Here is a 16,595-nt window from a genome sequence, read left to right as displayed (position 1 = left end):
AGTCCAGCATTGACGCCGTAGAACAGCAGTGGAGATTCAAATGCGCAGAACGGGATTTTTATCACCGGAATACATCGACTGAAAGGTCGTGTGAGTACGGCGCGGCCTAAAGTTTGTCTTCAAGCGCGCTGGAAGTTTTGAAAAGCGTTACATCGTCAGGACACAGACAGATCTAGCTGATAAGTATAGTGGTTTTTGTACACCTATTTCACGAATGTCACAATAATTCACATCCGATATCTGAATGAACTTTACTTAAAGCTTTTAAGAGATAAATGCAAGAACATTTCACTTGTTTGAGAACAGTGTCACGGCACGTCGATAATTGTTTTGCTGTAGGAAAAGAAGAGATAGACACTACCGTTTTGTAAGTTTTTCAGTGCAGTATATCGTACTGCTGAGTCCCTGTTTTCATAAATTTTGTTGCCGTGGCACTGGGAAACGGCCTCCTGGTACAATACAGTGAATCTGCCCCGAAAAACACCGTATTTGAAGTTAGGACATTCAGAAAATTTGCGATTTATCACAAAGTGGAATATTATAGGGACGAAATTCTTCAGTTTAAACTTGCTGGTGTCGTATGTTCAGTCTCTATCTTCAGAGGAACTAAAATATTAATTGCACATAGCACATGTATGATGATACATGTCACATGGACTAATGCTTCAAGTCCTTACTGTGACACGTTTGAAATAACCGCAGTGGTTTGGAGATCTTTATAATGACTCAGTTTCTTATATAGGGTGGTCCATTGATCGTGACCGGGCCAAATATCTCACGAAATAAGCGTCAAACGAAAAAACTACAAAGAACGAAACTTGTCTAGCTTGAAGGGGGAAACCAGTATCACTCTATGCGTTTGGTCGTTTACTAGTTGATAGTTACGAATATTATTTTATTTGTGATAATAAAAATTAGTAGACTGCAAAATAACATTGTAAATTTAATAAAAGTTCATCCGATTACACGTATTTTCCCCATTATATCAATTGTAATACAAATAATAAAGAAAATGAGTGTGTTGAAAAAAAACTGACGAACGGAACTCGATCCAGTGGTCCAGCGGCTTGAACGTCAAACACTTTTTTTTTAAAAATTGTTCTATATTGTTTGACCGATGATCCGTTCGCTCAGTTTTTTTACTATAAAGGGTAGCTAACCCTCTGACCGAACACGCTGAGCTACCGTGCCGGCACCACTCGGTTGCAGCTGCTTCATGGTTTAAATGGCCACGCACAGATATATTTTCGACGACTGCAATTATCTTGCGATTTTCTCAGTAAGGCTTGAGAAGTACGCGTTACTGCTTACACATTTTGTTGTCCTCATGTAGTACTACGAGTGTACGAAGTTTACAGTAAATCCGCGTTCCAAACGTCGTGGCCTCTCGTTGTGAGTTTGAACAAGGAATCGTTGTCCCTCCGGTGCTGCCACATCGCAGTTATTCGACTGGCTTTAGATGTATGGGACATCACATCGGGGCTCGTAATGTTGTAGTACAAAACAGGGCATTGGAATGTGCTGGTTCGTTACTGAAAATGCTAATTATCTGACTTTCAACATCAACGTAGTCACAGAAACCTAGAGAAGTGTATTAATTATTATTCTTTTGGTGGTTTGAAAAGTAAAAGGGGGACTCAGTCGTTACCATCCAGGTCGAGTGTGAACCACAAGCGTACGCTCTTCTTTGAGTTGTCAAAAATCGTGGTATATCTACTAATATCGTGTCATGCTTCCTTTTGCCCGGCGTGGAGCATTAACTCGACGTGGCATGGACTTCACAAGTCGGTGGAAGTCCTCTGCAGAAATATGGAGCCATGCTGCCTCTATCGATATTCATAATTGCGAAACTGTTGCCGGTGCAGGATTTTGTACATAATCTGACATCTTGATATGCCCCATATATGTTCGATGGACTCATGTCGGGTGATCTGGGTGGCCAAATCATTCGCTCGAATTGTTCTGAATATTCTTCAAACCAGTCGCGAACAACTTTGGATTGGTGTTATGGCGCATTGTCTTCGCTAAAAACTCCATCGTTGTTTGGGAACCTGACGGCCATGAATGACTGCAAATGTCCTCCAAGCAGTCGAACATCCAGATGACGCAGTCTGTTCCATGTAAACAAAGCCTACACCATTATGGAATCAGCACCAGCTTGCATAGTGCTTTGTTGATATCTTGGATCCATGAGTTCATAGTGTCTTTGCCTCACTCGAACCCTACCCTCAGCTCTTACCATGGTCACGAGTCCAGGAGAGGCACTGAAGGGGGTGTCGTGGTGTCGTGCTGTCGTCTGCTGCCATAGCCCATTAATGCCAGACTTAGCCGCACTGTCCTAATGGATACATCCCACATTGACTTCTGCGGTTATTTCACACAGTGTTGCTTGCCTGATAGCACTGACAACTCTAGCAAACGCCGCTGCTCTCGGTCGTTAAGTGAAAGCAGTTCGCCTCTGTCTTGTCCCGTGAGAAGCAATGCCTGAAATTAGATATTTTCGGCACATTCGTGACACTGTGGATCTCGGAATACTGAATTCCCTAACTGTTTCCGTAATGGAATGTCTGATGCGTCTTGCTCCAGCTACCATTCCGCGTTCAAAGACTGTTAAAATCCGTCGTGCGGCCACCTTTTTACACAACTCTCCTAAGCAGAAATGACAGCTCCTCCAATGCACTGCCCATCTATACCTTGTGTGCGCTATACTACCGTCATCTGTATATGTGAATACCGATATGCCATGACTTCTGTCACGTCAGTGTAATTACGTTTTCAGAGCGCTTACGTAGTGTTGGAAAAGGTGTAAAATCACGAATTTTTTCGTTTGGTACCATTTTGATTTACTCTGGTCAAAATCAAGGGTATATCTTTGTATGTGGAATTTGGCCACATGTTGTTTCACCGATTTTTCTGTAATTTCACTTAAGTAGTGTCCACCAATATGCACCCACCATTTGCCGTGTGGTAGGTTTGTGCAGCCAAAATCAATTGCTTCAGTTTTGCAGTTAGAGTTCGCTTCAATACTATTGAAACTGTCTCCGTTTCGATTAAGAATTTTGTCAGTTTTAGCATCCTTTCTTTGTAAGTGATGTACGACCATATGTTCCCGCCATTTGCGTTCAGTTATCTGTTTAGTATTAATCATGTGGTTACCGCTGAACCTTTTGCATGAAGCAGCTATTGGTAAGGATCTGAAGTTTAGTCAATGCAACACTCCACGTTATAATTTTACCCAGTTCTGACATCATTCAGTCCACCCCCCCCCCTCCACCCCCACCCTCCACCCCAACATGGCGGTATTACACATGCTTCCGTCGGGCTAATAATCAGCTGTGTACCTCTCTGTTGTGCTTTTCTAGTTAATCGCGAGAACATTTTGTATAATTTAATGTCAACTGAAAACTTAAATTCATTTATTTCCATGTTGATCCTGTATGTGGAAGACTGTGATCAGCGAAACAGTTAGTGTATGTTTGTTCTGTCAGTTTCCTACAGATACTCAGAGGTAATAACTTTGCTTATGTTGCTCATGGTATCACGTAATCATACATGCACGCTCAGTGTCTCTCTAATCGCATGCAAATGTTTGTGAGACGGCATGCTTGTGGTACTGATGAACGAAGTAACATCGTCCCGTTGCTAAAACTCGTCTGAGAATATCCTTTATTTGGTAAGCGATCAAAATTAAACTCCACAGAATCTCTGATGCTGTGAAATCAAAGATTGTAGGAAGATGAAAGAATTAATTCACGATTTTAAAAGGAAAAGTCTTTTTATTTTTCAATAGGGCCTGCAGCATGAACTACTCCGAATACTACATTTTACAAGAAATCAGTTCCAGTAGCTGCAATGTAACCTTTATTCGTTTGCATCTAAACATTTCTGCGTAATAAGCTTGCCTGTTTCGGTTTACAATGCTTACGTTCATCTTGCTTAAGATCATAAACGTATTTTTATATATAACATTTCTACTTACGTCTAGTTGGAGACGACGGTCATCTGGCATCCAGGGACCAACTGTGAGCTTGTATTGTGAAATATTGTTATTGTAATTACGTAGCCATAAAAATATAAATTTTTTGGTGATAATACGTGTTTTTTGACAGCTATGTGACGCTTGGGATCCTTAGATGCCATATGCTACTTTTTTTTTTATCTTGGGAGTCAGGGCAGGTGGATTTGTTGCATAGATATTATACGGTTAATTTTTTTATGTGTTATCTGCTATTTCATATATTTGTCCTTTCTCGTGGTCGAAAATTTTAGTAACATTTTCTAAGTTGGACTTGCATTTCAGGTCTGTTTGTTTATTGAGTAAGTCATTCGGAGAGTTTTTCATATGAATGGACACTGAGTTGACAAAATTCATGCGATTGCGACAGGCACATATACAGATGGTGACAATATCGCTTACATAAGGTATAAAAGGCATTTCGTTGGTGGATCTTTCATTTGTACTCAAATGATTCATTTGAAAAGGTTTCCGACGTGATTATGGTCGCATGTCTAGAATAACAGGTTCTGAACGCGGAATAGAAGTTGGAGATAGACGCTTGGTGCATACCAGTTCGGAAATCGTTAGGGAATTCGGTATTACGAGATCCGCAGTGTCAAGACTGTGTCGAGATATCAAATTTCAGGCGTTAGCTCTCACCACGGACAACGCAGGGGCCGACGGCCTCCACTTAACGAACGAGGGCAGCGGCTTTTCCGCAGAATTGTCAGTGCTAACTGACAAACAACATTGCGTGAAACAATCACAGAAATCAATGTAGGACGTACGAAGAACATATCAGTTAGGACACTGCGACGAAATTTGACGTTAATGGGCTATGTCAGCAGACGGCTGACGTAAGTATCTTTGCTAACAGCACGACATCGTCTGCAGCGTCTCTCCAAACACACAGATTGGACCTGAGATGACTGGAAAACCGTGGCCTGATGGGATGAATCCCTTTCAGTTCGTGTGTGGCGCAGACGACATGAAGCCATGGGCCCAACTTTTCAATAAGGCACTCTGAAAACTGCTGGTGGCTCCACAATGATTTAGGCTGTTTGTACTTGGAATGGACTTGGTACTCTGGTCTGTTTGCCCACTTCTAGACCATTTGCAGTCATTCATGGACGTCATGTTCCCAAGTAACGACGGAATTTTTATGCATGACGATGGACCATGTCGCTGGACCACGACTGCTCATGATTGATTTGAAGAACATTTTGGACAATTTAAGCGGATGATTTGGGCACACAGATCGCCCATCATGAATCCCATCTAACATTTATGGGACATAATCGAGAGGTCAGTTCGTACACAAAATCCTGCACCGGTAACACATTAGCTGTTATAAACAGCTATATAGGCAGTATGGCTCAATGTTTCTGCAGTTGACTTCCAACGATCTGTTGAGTCCATGCCCGTCGAGCTACTGCACTACGCCAGGAGAAGGAAGGTCCGACACAATATCAGGAAGTATTCCATGACTTTTGTTACCTCAGTGTATATCTCTAATTCTTCCAAAATATTCGTAGGAGGGTTGCCCAGAAAGTAATGTACCGCATTTTCTTTCCTTCAACAATTCTTTATTGAACATAATGAGAAATTCGCACGAAAGAAGGGTGTTTTGTCTACACACCCTATTTTTCCATGTAATCTCCATCCCATTCTATGGCCTTCCTCCAGCGCGAAACAGGGCGTGTATGCGTTGTTGGTACGAATCCTTGTCCTGGAGGTGGGGCTAGTGCGTCACTGTCGAACTTCCTTTGCTGGCTGACAGAGGCAGCGCCAACTGCCGAGTCGTAATGTGTCTGTCCTCTTGAATGACAAGATCAGCTCGCTGCATCATGTCAGGTGTGACAGCCGTGGATGGTCTCCCCGACCGCTGCAAATCGTGGAGCTCCGCCGAACCGCACTCTGATGACCTCACCCTCCGTGACCAGTGACTTCCTGTACTTCTGTCGACAGCAGACGCTCCATAGAATTTGCACAAGCGTTTGTGAGTATTTCCCACAGTTTCTTTCTCTGCAGTGAGAAATTCAATGACGGCACGGTGCTTGTAACGTACATCACCTACAGATGCCATTTTGAAACTGACCTACACCCACGCTATCTGTCGGAAGTGACGGAAACTTGTCGCGCTCACTCAGGAGACTTCAAATAATACATACGTAACATTTCGCATTCGTAGCATTGTTTTTGGCTGAGAAAAAAAGGTGCTGTATTACTTTCTGAGCAACCCACATAATGTGTCCCTTAGGTATTTTTTGTAAAATTTTTGCGCTGTTTCCAGTGTGTTCTGCCTTGTGTTCTTCATTCTTAAAATGTAGTTATAACGTTGAGTTTTTACTTTCACGTGTCCTCGTATATTCTTTGAATCTAATGTTTATATTTCTTCCCGTTTGTCCGCTGTAGAATTTCGTGCAGGAAGGAAGAAATTAACTTAATCAAATAAGGCCTAAAATAAAAGCTGGTATTACAGTTACACAGCACATCGATTGAACAACTGATCGCAACAACAAAAGTTTGCATCGATAAGAGAAAAAATTGAATCAACAGTAAAAGTGGCGAAAACTATTGAAATTGAACTTCAACACAGAAATACCCGTAACAGACAGTCAGAACGCCACACCCTCAACAGCATAATTGAAAAATTTACCACTCAAGATGAGATAGAAGCTCTATCTAATAAAGAAAATAGTACAGTTTTATCAATCAAACTGTGTAATTAAGGCAATTATTCTTTTCTAATATAATAAAGTTACACAAATACAACATAACCCCAAGAACATGTCTGTCGCCTACACTAAAAGACCCATAAAAACTGTAATGTAATTTTCACTGACCAAGAAAAGAATAGAGACGATGTCTTGAATCCACACACCACCACATTACATGTCCATCCAAAGATACATAAACCACAAATCCCTATCTGTCCACTTGTAGACTGCATAGATAGCCCACCTATCTATGAAGTAAAAAATTAAATAAACCGTTAACTACCCAATACACATACAATAAAATATACACTGCGAGAAACACATGAACCATATCCCGTACCATCATAGAAATACAAATCTCACAAACTGCGAAATTAATCTAATTTGATATTACAAATCTATACACCAATTCCCCAGTTGCAGAAACAATAGATATTATAAAAACATTCTTCAAAATAGAAGCATTTCTATCACAGAAATCCACAAATTCACAGATCTGCTCTGCCACAGCTCTCACTCTCTGCAAATTGTTTTGAATGTAACAAGAAATTATATGCACAAGAGGTCGGGGTTGCAGTGGGCAACTGCATAGCAGATGTGATTGTAGACATTTTTAAATAAATTAGAAGAAACATTTCTAAGTTTCAACAGACAATTAACTGGAAAATTGTGTATTACTACAGATATGTAGACGATACCCTTTTGCTAATAAATCGTGACAACGCTGAAATCCGAGAAATACTCCCAAAAATTGACAACTTATAACCAAAAACAAACTTTACCAAAGAAGCTGAGACCAACATCTCTGTAAAGCACGTACAATATACAACTTTCTTATTTTTGAACTATATAGAAAAGCAACCACTACAGGCAGCATCATTAATAACAATTCTTCAATCAGTAGTCAACGGAATTGTTAATTTGTACCTAGAGCAACATGTAATACAAAAAGAAATCACAATACCACAATACACAGAAAAATATTTTCCACCCAAATATAGCTTGCAGAATGTATAATCAACAAACAAAACCTAAAATACAACCCAAACATAAGGATATAACACAGAAAAGAGAACCTACAACCAAAGCGAAGATAACATATGTACCAACAAATTATCTAGGCCAGATAACGAATAAAATGAACGAAATTTTACGTAAGACAAATATAAAATTATTCTTTCGCATGACCAATAATCAGAAAACACGAATTCGATCAGGAAACGCGAAATTCCCAGAATTTCCGAACACATGGTTGTACAAAATTTCTTGTGAAAACTGTAAGATATTTACATCGGACAAACAAGAAGAAACACCAGCATTAAATTCAAAGAACATACGATAGCATGTGAAAACAGTCAGTCAACGTTCAACATACATCTTCAAAATGAAGAACACAAGGTAGAACACACTAGAAACACTATACAAATTTTACACAAAATATCTAAAGAATGTACTATGAATATTTTGGAAGAATCGGAGGTATATACTCATATGAAGAATTTCCCGTACGACTTACTCATTGAACAAACTGACTTAAAACACAAGCCCTACTTAGCAAATTTTATTAAAATTTTCCACCACGAGAAAAGATAAATATATGAAATTACAGATAACACATCAAAAGAAATTAACTACATAATATCTATGCAACAAAAGCACCATTTCTGACTCCCAAGAAGAAATAAATAAATAAATAAAATCTGTAAGCATTTGGGATCTAAGGATCCCAAGTGTCAAATAGCTGTCAAACACGTGTTACCACCAAAAATTTTGTATTTTCACGGCTACGTGATTAAAATAATAATATTTCACGATAGAAAGCTCTCAGTTGGCCCCTGGATGCCAGATGACCGTCATCTCCAAGTAGAAGTAAGTGTAAATGTAATCCATAAAAACACGTTCATAATCATAAGTAAGATGTACATAAGATCTGTTATTGACAACACTCACAGGTGTACTTGAAAATGGCATTGTAAGCCGAAACAGGCAAGCTTATTTAGCAGAAATATCTAGATGCAAGCAAATAAGTATTACATTGCAGCTGCTGGAATTGCTTCATTTACTGCACGTTATGTTCATTGTTGGCTTGCCATTCTTGCGTTATTCATTTCGTTCTTATTTAATTTCAATATTAGTTTGTTTCAGAGGTATATTTACTCGTGTATCAGGTAATTTAATGGACTTTTCCGTAAGAGTAAAGTCAAGTCAAGCTTAACGACGGAACGTAATGAGAAATATGTCACGGAGCACGTCTGACATTGAATAACAGTGAAGCATAAGTATATAAGAAACAGACTGTACGCATTTAATACTTTTGGTACTTATTTTCCGCATTAACCAGCTTTCAAGCCATTGAAGATTTGTCAGAGAATAGTTATTAGCTGGTATTATGTTTTGTACTAAGTGTATCAACACGATGGGTAGTGGCTTTGTGTAGATTCTGCAGAACTATGAACAAGAGGAAAATACATAGATGTAATTTGTGTCTCTTACAAGCCCTATAAACCCAGAAGATGTAAGCATAGTATGTAAGTTCAATACATTTTTAAACATCATTGCTGGCCATTGAAAGTACTCCAAAAATATTAAGTTTGGAGACATAAAATGCAGGAAATTATAAATCTATACCATATGCCTCTGTTATTCTATCTCGCGTTTCGTTTATTCATTTCTCTCTTTCTTATAGACGAGCACACTATAATAGTCAGAATTTTGACGCATTTATTTGGCGCATTACTCAACTATGTATACACTACTTTACAGAGTAAACATACCTGAACTTTTGAACTGTACGATGAAACCCACTAACACAATAGACAACACATTTGATTCTCCTGTGCAGAGACTCATATAGAACTGAAGCTTGTACTAGCTTACTACAGTAATTTAGCGTTTTGTGAAAAATATTTTTACAATTTAAGTGGAGGTCAATCTAAAAGCAATAAAAATAATGAACAGAACACACACGTATATCCATTAATCAAATGGTGGAAATCGAAAGGAGAAATCCATCGAAGCTTCTCAAATGATTATTCAGAATGTGGTATGTTGGTGCTAGTAGTAGAGCTTCATATTGTGACTACTTTATTTTAAACATAATGGTTTCTAAATCTGCATAGAACGAAAGAAATGGGTAAGACTGTCGTTATACATCTGAATGCACGCTAACACTCCTCAAAGTGTGTTGGGTTGACTTTCAGTAAACTATAACACTACTAAATGTGGATTACGCAGAAATTAGGGTACTACTGGCGGCTCTGCCCTCTAACGTAGTGAACACCCGTCAGGCGAAGTGAACAGCAGTGGCGATTAACAGAGTCACAGTCTTGACCATCTTTTGAAACATAAACACAACAGTCTTCTTGGGTTATAGGTCAATCACGGACTGGAAAGAGGAACTTAGAGGGAAGAAAATGAATCGCCAGCATAAAAACAGCTCTACAGCTGTTGCTGAGGTCACGATACACACTACGAAATTTAAAATTCATGATGGGTTATCATAATATTAAAAAGCCTTACGGGAACACTGAAAATTGAAGTGCCGAATTTTAATATTATTCATATAAGGAGAAAAATTACATTTATGTAATTTGTAAGGTATTTTGCCATAGGTGTACACAAAAAAAATCGTGTGTGGACCTAGCAGGTAAGAGAGGTAAAAGGAAGTAAACATACACACATGATAAATGTTTTCCTATGTCTCTCATACTGCTACCAACTTCTACCCCGCATACCGATCAGGTGCTGTGGTAGAAATGTTGCAATTAATTTGCAGTAACACACGCATACCGGACAGCTACACTGCCACAACTGTTAGGTCATTGATGTTGTTGGCAGCGAGAAACAAAATATTTGAGCAACAAAGCCTTCGGGGGCAATACAGACTGTAGATAACTTTGTTTAGGCCTACTGCCGTCGTTTTTTCGCTTACTTTTGTCTGAGAATTTCTTGTTCATTTACCATCGTTACCACATAATTTGAAGTAAGTTCCTAATCTTCAATTTCTGTATTTTCAATAACTACGACTTCTCGTATTTATACGGAAACTATACTTATTTTAGGCTATGCCTCGAAGAAGAACACTAACGAGACGAATGCATCCTACTAGTATGATAACGACAATAAGACCTTTTGGTACTTTGCAATGGAAACTAATATTTACTCCTTCTATGGCTTTCTCTTTGCATCCGTAGCGGATCCGTAATTCTAAATTGAAGTTACATATAAACAAAATGGTAAAAACAGAGTAATTCTTCTAATACTTAGGTTCAGTTTTTGCGTAAAACATAACCAGCGCTGTACCGGAGTCACCTGACGACCTTAAGCTTGATATTGAGTACATGTAGAGCAGACTGTGCTCCTCCAAAAAGTAGAACACCTATAGAGTGAGGACCTCGTATTCGCATTTCGTAGACACCTTAATAATTTTCATTTGATATTTGAATAGACGTGGCTTACAGATTTTAAGACGGAAACGGACAGACACTTTGATTACTTGCGTGAAATGCACCGCTCGAACGCCGCTATTTTATTTTTTTACACCAAATGAAGGGACAGTCACCACTATTATCTACATTTTGTACTGTACTTTATCGTGTATAGTGATAGTGTTACGAAAAACGAGCATGCAGCCAATCAACTATTTACCAAACATTGAAATATTTTTAAGGTCAAAATTCCTCCATTTTTACTTTCTGGTACCATATCTTTTACTTCTGTTCATTCTTAGTAACAGTAACACACACACACACACACACACACACACGCACAACCATACGGAAATACATTTTTCTACGTGAATCTGAGAACTAGTAACTTGCTGGATAATTACTGTAGAGATCAGCTGAGTGCGTTATTCTTAAATGAGAAATAAGATAATATTCACGCTTGTGCAGTTACCAGCATAACCAATGGCGTTGAGGGCTCCCTTGTCAATGCTGGAAAGCTTGAGGTCGCACTGCGACAGCGGGATGACGTATGCCATAGCAGTTGTGTCAAACACGCACACCATGGCCGATAGGAAAGCCGCCGCCATTAACATAATGTTGAACCAACCAAAACCTAAAATAGAATAATGCGAATCAGCTTTTGTTTGTTGTGTCTTACACAGAAGCTGCGGGTCGGTATGTACTGCAGCAGTCTACGCGCAGGCAATGCACTGAAGTAAGAACATAACCTGTTGATCCAACACTAGCCCGAGAAATCAAGCATGTAACAGAGAAAGTTGTTCTTGAACAGTTCCCAGCAGTAGTATACTCTTTATTTTCTTATTTTCTATCTACTTATGTGAATAACTCGCGTAGGCCCTATGACTGTTACCCATGTTGACTGTTCCCTTATTCAAACAGAATATTATAAACTCTGGTTGTTCAACATGTATTTTTATGTAATTTACTGAGGTTAATAATGTAACTGATCTATCTAAAAATAATGTTTTGATAAAATATTCTTGATCTGAGGGACGGAAAGTTATTCACAATCAAAATTTTAGTCTTCTAGTATGTTACGTTTTTAATTGATTATTTCCAAAATTCAGCTACATAGTTTTGTGAACCCAATTTTTTTGATTAGAAAAATGCCAAATTTGTAAAAAAGCAAATGGGTCTTCTCCATTCTAGAATTTTTGTTATTTTCAGATTCCATGATATCTTCAATAATTTTATTATTTTTGTAGGGCATGTACACAATAGATTCTCAAATACCAAATGAATAGGGTGTTCCAGGAAGAATGGTTAATATTCAGTGACACGACAGGAAGGCTCATATGAAACAAAAAACTTCCCTTCGTCAGGGAATGTGATAGTTCTGGTGCAATAAAACCTACTTCCTACATGCTGTCTACACTGATACCCCAATAATTTCTTAAAAAGGAGCGTGATGAAGTGAAAGGGAGCTGATATTTGCTGACAGTAATTTTTATTTTTTACTTTGTTTATTTTTTAAAGACAGGCGTGTTGACAATGTATAAGATTTAGTCTGTGTTGCTCATTTGTGTTATATCAGTAGACCCCACCTGCAGCTTTTTAAAAATCAAACTCCCATGTATGAACGTCGTATCACCAGAACTATGAGTCATACAATGATATAATTCTGTAGGTACATTCAGATGTATGTGTGGATAACGTCTGCAATGTCTTGGGAATAGAGTTACTTGTAAACAAGTAATAAACTGAAACGCCGTGCTTGATGCTTAAGTTTTACTGCGTGAACAGTGAAAATGTAGGAAACGCTAAACATTTTTCCTTTCGTCATTTTAGCGAGAAAAATTTCGTAAAGGTTTGAAGCCATATATAAAGTGTCTTGGAAGTCGCTAAGTGCTCTCACTCTCAAACACCAAGTGAATAGGGTGTTCCAGGAAGAATGACTAATATTCAGTGATACAACAGGAACGCCATCTCTTTCTCCCCTATCTCTGTCCATCTCCTTTCCCTCTCTACATCCATTTTCTTCCCTTCTCTGTCCGTCTTTTCTTCCCCTCTCTCTCTGACCCTGAGCCTTGTTTACTGTTATTGGAAACTGAAATCGTTTAAAATGAACGAGTAAATTGATTGCGATCACTGGTTATGGGTATATGAGAGAGACCTCTCCAGCTCTGAGGGTAGCTGCTTCCGTGACAGTATTTTATTTAGATTTGATCTGCAAACGGACATGAGTACAAAGTTTTGAGCAACTGAAATTCTCTAGTCGCGTTCTAAGCAGCATCAGGCGTCCAAAAACCGTTTTTGTTGGGGAGTCAAGGTGTGTGGGACAGACTTTTCACTTACTTTTTTCTTCTTCAAAACACTGATACAGTGACTTGAACACTTTATTTAGGGATTCATTTGTGACAAGACGACGTTGACACACTACTTTATGTCCAGCCTAAAAAAAATAAAACAAAACAAAATTCGTTATTGACTTACATTTACACTGTTGACTCACTGACACTACTGCCGCACATCCACTGCCTAACACTGCCTGCTCGCAGCTGATTGGTGGAATGCACATCTGTTGTTTACAGTTGTTAGTTCTAGCTGCCACCGTAGTTACTGCGCTGACATCGCTTAGACGCCAGGAATAAAATCGGTCTCTGAAATTTTTGGACAGGTAGGTACGGGGAAATGGCAGTCTATGACATATCGTACATGTTTCGAAGCACGAATCAGTCAGGTTTGACATCTTCGTCGAACGAACTAATCTTGCCACTTAACGATGTCATAGCCAAAGGTGAGGTCAGTAACGGAATGAGAAAGTAACAGCCTACGATTTCGGCGAACAATCAGAAAATCCTTAACTGTATGCTGTCGCTTCAACTTGCTTTCTCGGGCAAATACCAATGGAAAACTTGACCCTTATTTGTAGAAACTGAGTCTAATATTACACTGTAACCACTGTTTTTGCGTGCGTGGCTGCAGAGTCAGGTTGAGGTGACTATAGCCTCAATTACTGTTTATGAATAGCCAGTCCATAGTACCTCAAAATTTTTACGAAGTTAGCTGTTAATAAACTTGCGAAGGTGGACCAGTGGAAGACGAACTTGTAGTGTTCAAAAGTTTTGAACTGAAAGACTTAAGGTAGGAGACAGCTGCGACTATACAAAAGGATAAAAAGGTCTGATATTTAAATTAAAGATATGTGAAATGCCTGACATTGACAACATGAAATGACGAACGTTTACTGCTGGCCTAAGACAGCGGAACCTGCATATTAGACGCCCCGATGAAACCTCCTGATTAATGTTCCTTTTTATCACTTAATTTGTTTATCCTGGCGATTTATCTTTGACTTTGTGGTTTACAGGCCGAAAACCCTGAAATCAGATCGCCAACAATTTTCAGTATAACTAAGAACAGAATAATCTAAAATATTGCTACGCCAAGATATATTTCACTTGAAAAACTCGTTCCGCATTTCTGGTTTAGCGGAAGGCTTTCGACACTGTAACACACAAGTAGCTTGTAGTGAAATTACGTGCTTATGGAATATCGTCTCTGTTATGTGACTGGATTCGCGATTTACTGTCAGAGACGTCACAGTTCGCAGTAACTGACGGAAAGTCATCCCCGAGGTAGTGTTATAGGCCCTTTGCTGCTCCTTGCCTATATAAACGATCTGGGAGACAATCTGAGCAGCCGTCTTAGGTAGTTTTCAGGTAATGCTGTCGTTTATCGACTAGTAAAGTGATCAGAAGAGCAAAACAAATAGCATACCGATTTAGAAAAGATATCTGAATGGTGCGAAAATTGGCAGTTGACCCTAAATAAGGAAAAGTGTGAGGTCATCCACATGAGTGATAAAAAGAATCCGTTAAGCTTCGGTTGCATGATAAATCAGTCAAATCTAAAGGCCGTAAATTCAACTAAATAGCTAGGAAATACAATTACGAACAACTTAAATTGGAAGAAACACACAGAAAATGTTGTGGAGAAGGCTAACCAAAGACTGCTTTTATTGGCAGGACACTTAGAAAATGTAACAGATCTACTAAGGAGACAGCCCAACTACGCTTGTCCGTCCTCTTTTAGAATGCTGCTGCGCGGTGTGGGATCCTTATCAGATAGGACTGACGGAGTACATCGAAAAAGTTCAAAGAAGGGCAGCACGTTTTGTATTTTCGCGAAATAGGGAAGAGAGTGTCACTTAAATGATACAGGATTAGGGGTGGACATCACCAAAACAAAGGCTTTTTCGTTGCGGCGGAATCTTCTCACGAAATTCCAAACACCAACTTTCTACTCCGACTGCGAAAATATTTTGTTAACCCCGATCTACATAGGGAGACACTATCATCATGATAAAGTAAGGGAAATCAGACCTCGTACGGAAAGATATTGGTGTTCGTTTTCTCCTCGCGCTGTGCGAGATTGGAATAACAGAGAATTGTGAGGGTGGATCGATGAGCCCTCTGCCAGGCACATAAATGTGATTTGCAGAGTATCCGTGTAGATGTAGAATGATTTTAAACTATTACTTGTTACTTTCAGTTCTTACCTTTGGCAAGTACAGTAAGAGGCACAATAATTCACAGAAAGTGTATTCGTTACGAGAATTGCTGCACGCTCGACGCATTTAGGTCCCAGGTAGCTACTTTACCTACCATTCGCTTCATTCACTAACGATACAGTTTTTTTTAGTAAAAATAACTATTCACGTTAGAAATAATATTTTCCACAGCACTAACCTGTCTGAGCGATTGCTGTCTCGAAATCACATGGCTCTGCCATCTTCCCCAGCGAGAGATCTGCAAACACAAGTTAAAAATACGCAGTCTACTTGAATAACCCTTGTGAGAGCGGTGGTGGGTTCGGTACTTACCATATGCACCTTGCATTTGTCTCACTTGTCACACTCGAAAGAATTGAATTTGAGGTCACTTTTAGTGAACGCACTACATTCGTACGGAACATTTTGTTAGCAAAATGATGAGCTGAGTATTTGAAACCATTGTTGGTTGTGGTATCGCATTAAACACAACGTTTGTGTTTAGCATCCAGTTGGATCACGCGAAACCGGAGCTGTGTCAGAGCCTTGCAATCATCTGTTGCCGGTACACATAACACATATCGAAAGACTAGTGAACAGTGAGGCGTAACCATGGAAACACGCTTGTTTTTAACCGTGAACTAAAAGTCACTCGCAGCAGTACTGCGGACTATCTGAGACGCATATTAAGTGTTGTCATTGTAATCGCTAATTTACCAGAGTCCTTTCGTTCCAAAATGTTACAGTTTCAGTGACACTATATCAGCAGTACTAGACGTAGCCTCATCTAGAGAATTAGTTTGTTGTTATAAACTAGGTTTACTTACAGGGCGTTAATCATATTCAGATATACTTCTATTTCTCACAGTCATGTGTGGAAATGGATAACCCAGAAGTTTTATAATACAGCTCGCAGA

General features: G+C 39.2%; 1 protein-coding gene across 1 annotated transcript in view; it reads right to left on the bottom strand.

The window, feature by feature from the left end:
* Nucleotides 1-16,027, bottom strand: part of LOC124796070 — a 131,859-nt gene extending 115,832 nt beyond the window's left edge. Inside the window, exons 1-3 of the mRNA XM_047260156.1 lie at nucleotides 16,012-16,027; nucleotides 15,878-15,937; nucleotides 11,617-11,778 (exon numbers count right to left, since the gene is read on the bottom strand). Of these exons, the coding sequence (XP_047116112.1) occupies nucleotides 11,617-11,778; nucleotides 15,878-15,937; nucleotides 16,012-16,027 (238 nt within the window). The remainder of the gene's footprint in view (nucleotides 1-11,616; nucleotides 11,779-15,877; nucleotides 15,938-16,011) is intronic.
* Nucleotides 16,028-16,595: the final 568 nt, after the last annotated feature.

The sequence above is a fragment of the Schistocerca piceifrons genome, chromosome 4 (genome assembly GCF_021461385.2).
Source record: "Schistocerca piceifrons isolate TAMUIC-IGC-003096 chromosome 4, iqSchPice1.1, whole genome shotgun sequence".
NCBI lineage: Eukaryota > Metazoa > Arthropoda > Insecta > Orthoptera > Acrididae > Schistocerca > Schistocerca piceifrons.
The sequence above is the reverse complement of the archived record's forward strand: the minus strand, read 5'-3'. Positions and strand labels throughout refer to the sequence as shown.